Raw genomic sequence first — 6,162 nt, 5'->3', positions numbered from 1 at the left:
AGGGATGAACGCATTTGGGCTCTATGCTTCAAAAAAAGGAAATATTGGAATCCTTGCGACAATGGCTCCTCAAAGTGATGTATATGATTATCAATGTACTCAATTATTTTAATGTAATTGATAGGATTATCTAACCGGGGTATGCCTCTTTTATGCTATAATAATATAGGACTTAGGTCTCAGGCTAGAATGGAGGTTTTGTTTCCCCATTCTTTCCTACCAGTGCTTGTTTGAACAATGGAACGCTATTGTAATTATTTTATTAGAAATAATATAATATCATGGCCTTGGCTATTTATCGATTGGGAAAAAAAGAAGAAGAAGTTTGTACTATTAATTTTTTTCGTAGTCAAAATTTAAAAAAATAAATATTAGATATTTTCTCTTATATACATAATAATAAGACAAGTTCACAAGCTCTATCCAATAAGATGATAGATATTTATTAATGTTGATATTTAAAAAAGAAAAAGAAAACATGTATTGTCAAATTTTGTAAAATTATTCAAGAATAATTAATGCTTATTATTTCATCGTGTGTTAACTTTACATCAACATTTTAGATTACTCTTTGTGATATACTATCAAGATGAATAAGTGCAATCATTAGAATTATATTATTTCTAAAATCAATAAAATAGAGCAAATTAAAAGGACATGGGTCCATTACTCTAGAAGTGGCAAACATTTCTATGAGGAAGATGACTTGTGTCTATATAGTTTTGGCTTTCTTTGACTTGTAAGTCATGTTTCCAAACTTTTAATTTTCTTCTAATAACACTTTTGGATTAACATAATATCCACAAGACACCACCATTTACATATCCAACTTTTCTAAAACATTAAACTCTCTAATACTAATCAATGTAAAATTATTAGTCAATTCTTAAATTGTCTAATGTTTTGATTTAATGACATGGAATAAGTCATTATTAAAGAAAATTGCACATTATAGATTGCATATACAAGCTAACTAGAAAGGTCCAAGGAAATCCATCAATTTTTTAATAAATTAAAAATTGACTAAGAAATAATTTAAATAAAAAACTGTACTCATTGATTGACAATATATTGAATTATAAAACAAAGTGACATTAAAATTAGTTAACACTATTAATTTTTTATAGGAAAAATTAAAACAAAAATATTAGATCTCATAATCTACATCACACTAATAAGATATATCTATAACTTTAATATAATAAAAATGATAGATAAATTACTTTTAATATTAAAAAATATATTATACTCTAGCACTTGCACTTGTAAGAGGTTCAAGGGATAAGCTGATAGAGTATTTTATGAATATAATAATTGTTTGAAATTGCATAGATCACTAAAGGGTTCAACAAATTTTTCTTATGATTTATGAGATTTTCGGTCATGAAACAATAATGGCAGGGTGGTCTAAAAGTGCTTCACATCAAAGGCATTTTTCAACTCCTTAAGTTATCTCTACCTATGAGATTTTCACAACACTTATATTTTCAACTTCCCAAGTTATCATTTTCACAAATCCTATATTGTTGATTTGATTACCTTTTGCATTTTAGGTGAGTTTCTAACATGTTTTTGAAGTGGTGTAAAGCCTATTATAATTTTCTTGGTTAAGTTATGGATGTGATTGTGTAAAATGAATTTATTAGTGATATTTTCTATTTTAATAATATTGATTAACTAATGGATATGATTGCCATAAAATAATTTTATTAGCAATATTTGGAAATATATTTCATGATTCATCATCAATGTGAAAAATTTACAAGTTTAGGGTTACTTTTTTAACTTTTTCATCCTATGATGAATTACCAAGTGTGATTCCAAATCATTGATTATAATAAAAACAACAAAACATACACAAGTAAATGGTGTGCCAATGACTTACATAATATTTGTCTCTATGGCCTCAAAGGCCTTCAATTAAGCTTGTTGGCATGTTGAGATAGGCTCATGATGGGGCAATGCCAAAAACCCTACAAGGGATGCTACCTTACCCTCTACTGAGTTGAAAGTTAGAACCACCATTGAGTTTGGGAAATCTTGTAACTATATTGTTGAATATTTTTCCAATAGAACATGTTTTAAAGGACACATATTTATTTATTCGATCATTATGAATAAAACTATATTATTTTCAATTCCTTTTTATCTTTTTAGCTTTATAATTATTTAAATGAAAATTAATTTTTCAATTCTCAAAAATATTTTTATTATATAATATTTCCAAATATAGGCTTACGCAATGAAATATTTCAAATTCTTTTCTAAATAAGACACCTTAAATCATTGATATATTAAATTAATTTAAATTTTTATTTAAAATTTTATTGGAGATTGTTATTAATTTCAATTAAAATAAATTTCAATAAACTAGTTATTTAATCTTTTATAAGTTTTAAAAAATAATTATTTTTTATTTTTAGAATTTCAAATCTATATTTAAATGCTTGAGAACATTTCTATTAATAATCATATCAAAAATAAAAGATAAGTTTCATGAGGTTTAATTTTTTTTAAAGCTTTCAATAATACTTAATTATAAATGTATAATTTGAAATATTTTAATTTTTAGAAATACATTTTGATTCAGTTAAATTTTAAATAAACATATTTATTCTAATTTATTGATGAAGTTAACTGAAATTGGAAAAATATTTGGTATGATAATTTTATAAATTGTAAAAAACATGAGTTCAAATCTAATAATAATAAGTAAGTTGGAAGTAAGATATTTTTGTTTGGAATAAATTTTAAAGAATGAATATATTAAGTTATGTAAATATTATTTTATTTTTTATTAGAATAATAGTAATTCTCTAGTTTAAATGAAATTATTGAAAATATTTAAATTGCTCATATAAAAAATTAAATTAGATTATAAAATTTATTTTTAAAAAATGTTAGAAAATGTTGAACATTTTTCTTGACTAATAGTCATTATTTTTACTATAATTTTTAATTTTATATTTAAAAGTTAAGATATTTAATTTTTTAAAATTAATTTAATCAATCGTCATAAATCATCTTGAAATGTTCTACCTAAATTTTCAACAAAGTTCCAAAAATATTCCACTTAAGTTCAAAGACATTTTGTCAATCTTAATCTTTCATATAAACAATTGGCCAAATCTGAAGTCAAAAGAATATAAAGATCAAAGGAGCACGTAAAGGCAAAGAAAGAAGGAAGAATTATTTGGAGGATGCGAATAAAAATAGAATAACTCAAATGAGATTCAAGGCTCATTGAAATGTTATCCGTGATTGATTATTAGACTCAAGATCTCATGTTTTATATTTTATTTGTAGACATAAAAAAAAGTTTCTCCAAAAAAGAAAAATATCACATTATTATTATTTTAATTGAAACACCAAATAAAAAATATCTAGAGCAAAGAGAAAAGGGAAAATCTATCCAGCTGACAAGTTGCACAATTAGAAAGGTTTTAATTTATTTAATATATATTGTTGAATGGTCAAATCTGATTGAATTTGTAGCCGCTTCCGCTTCGAGAAAGAACAGAGGATAAGATTGGTAAACATTTTCACAACAAAGAAGATAAACTGTGTATGTATCCCTTTTGGCTTGCATCTCCTGGTTAGTGTGTTTGTATACTGTTTGGCTTTCTTCTACTTCCTAGTAAGTCAACTTTTGGATAACAATGGACGAATCCTTCCTCGCTGATTCTAATTTCGAAATACTTAAATCTCCGTTGACAAGATGCATGCATACGAGCACATGCAATATAAAACAATAATAAAAAGCCCTGCAAGCACAACTAACTTGACCCAGTTTCATGGCTGCGGAGGAGACTTGTTCAACTTGTTCCGCATCAATTGTCAGCTCACGTCTTGAAAAAGCCAATGTTAGTAGGTACAACGGCGGTGAAGATATTTATATTTAAAGCAGAATGCAAGTCAGAGATCCGGATGTAACGTAACGCGTGTGCAAGTCGATAAGGAAGACAGAAAATAAAACTATAAGTAGTAGTAGTAGTTAGACGAGGAGCCACACATTTTAAGACAAATCAATCTGCAAGATGAGTAACAATCAAACCACCATGAGCTCCAAACTACCGGCGAGATCCGTTCCGGGCTCTTACGGCCCTCCCATACTCGGCCCTTTGGTCGACCGGCTCAACTATTTCTGGTTCCAGGGCCCGGAAAAGTTCTTCACGGCGAAAACAGAGAAGCACAAGAGCACTGTTTTCCGGACCAACATGCCGCCGGGTCCGCCGGGTTTCTGCAACGACACCCGTGTTGTGATGCTCCTCGACGCCAAGAGCTTCGGAGTGCTCTTCGACAACGAGACCGTCGAGAAGAGAGACGTGTTCACGGGAACATTCATGCCCAGCGTCCGTTTCAACGGCGGGTACCGAGTCCTCCCGTACCTCGACCCGTCGGAGCCGCAGCATACGAAGCTCAAGGGCCTCTGCTTCGAATTGCTCAAGACGGGCGGCCCCAGATTTATACCCGAGTTCCACATCGCCATGGACGAAGCCTGGGACACGATCGAAAAAGATATCAGGGACAAAAAGGTCGGCGAGTTTAATGATTTGAAGGAACAGACGATCTTCAATTTCCTGTGCCGGTCGATGGTGGGGAAAGACCCGAGGGACGCACCCGGCGGGTTGGGAACCGACGGGCCCGGACTGGCCGACAAGTGGGTTTTATTCCAGACCGCGCCGGTCGTTAGCCCCGGGCTGCCGCACATAATCGAGGAGCTTTTTCTCCATTCGTTTCGCTTGCCATCCTTGTTTGTTAAAAAAGATCACAACCGGCTCTACGAGTTCTTCAACACGCACGGGTCTGCAATCCTTGACGTTGCGGAGACCCGGTATGGACAGACCCGGGCCGAGGCGTGTGAGAATCTGATGTTTTTCGTAGTCTTTAATTCCTACTTTGGGTTTTCCGCGCTTCTTCCTTCGATCATAAAGTACGTCGGCGGCGCCGGCGGGGGGTTGCACCAGGGCCTCGCGGCCGAGGTCCGGGCGGCGGTGCGGGGTAACGGTGGAAATGTTAGTTTGAGTGCGGTGGAGTCGATGGAGTTGGTGAAGTCCACCGTTTATGAGGTGTTTAGAATGGAGCCGCCCGTTGTGTTGCAGTATGGGAGGGCCAAGAGGGACTTTGTTTTGGAGTCACATGATGCTGGTTATGAGATCAAGAAAGGGGAACTCCTTGGTGGGTTTCAGCCTTTTGCTACGAGGGACCCCAAGGTGTTTGAGAGTCCTGATGAGTTTTTTGCTACCAGGTTTATCGAGGATAAGGAGGTTCTCAAGTATGTATTGTGGTCTAATGGGTTCGAGACCGAGGACCCAACCGTGCACAATAAGCAGTGCCCAGGGAAGAATTTGGTGGAGTTGGTTGCGAGGCTGTTTGTGGTGGAGTTGTTTCTAAGGTATGATACCTTTGAAGTGGAAGTGAAAGGAAATGGATCCAGTTCTAAAATAAGTTTCACTTCCCTCACCAAAGCGAGCTATTGATTGTCTGGTTGTATTTTTATTATTATATTGTTTCAAATTCTTTTTCATTTGGTGGAAGTGGAAATAAATGCATCAGAGCTCTAAAATAAGTTTCACTTCTCTCGCCAAAGCAGCCTATTGATTCTTTGGTTGTATTTTTTATTAATATTTTTATTGTATTGTTTCAATTTTTTTTTAATATAGTGGAAGTGAAAGGATATGGATTGAGTTTTACAATAAGCTTCATTTTTCTAACAAAAATGAACTATTGATTCTTTGATTCTATTTTTTTGTATTGTTTAAAAAAAATCATAGACTTTGAGGTGACTCAATATTGTGTGAATAAATAAGCATGATAAAGACCCATTGATTCTTTGGTCTTAGTTCTTATGAAAAATCATTTTATCATAGTAATTTTTTTATGATATTGCTATTATTACTTTATAATTTTTTGAGTCAAATTCACTGATCCATGTTTCATGAGTAGTGGTTTGTAAAAATCCATCTCATCAGAATGAATGGTACATTTAACACTCATTAGGTGTGAGTAAATAAGTAGAGTTTGTCTTTCTTTTCTTCTTTTGTTAGAAATATTTCAATTAGATTGAAATTATGTATTTTGTTTCTATTTAATTTCTAATTTTGTAAAAGTAAAACTTTTATTCAAAAATTATAGTTAGAAGATATATATGTTTAAAATTCT

General features: G+C 32.2%; 1 protein-coding gene across 1 annotated transcript; it reads left to right on the top strand.

The window, feature by feature from the left end:
- Positions 1-3,918: 3,918 nt before the first annotated feature.
- Positions 3,919-5,677, top strand: LOC149576104 (allene oxide synthase 1, chloroplastic-like). The gene has a single exon (XM_089794106.1). It carries the CDS (start codon positions 4,038-4,040, stop codon positions 5,478-5,480), a length of 1,443 nt encoding a protein of 480 aa, XP_089650232.1. The 5' UTR covers positions 3,919-4,037; the 3' UTR covers positions 5,481-5,677.
- Positions 5,678-6,162: the final 485 nt, after the last annotated feature.

This window comes from Cupressus sempervirens, chromosome 1 (genome assembly GCF_028749045.1).
Source record: "Cupressus sempervirens isolate cs-2001-9-10 chromosome 1, ASM2874904v1, whole genome shotgun sequence".
In the NCBI taxonomy this organism is placed as follows: Eukaryota; Viridiplantae; Streptophyta; class Pinopsida; order Cupressales; family Cupressaceae; genus Cupressus; species Cupressus sempervirens.
Note: the sequence above shows the minus strand (reverse complement) of the source record. Positions and strands in the feature narration are given on the sequence as shown.

Bases quoted from the DNA above. Each gene is read 5' to 3' on its own strand.
- LOC149576104 (XM_089794106.1), top strand. From the start codon at position 4,038: ATGAGTAACAATCAAACCACCATGAGCTCCAAACTACCGGCGAGATCC.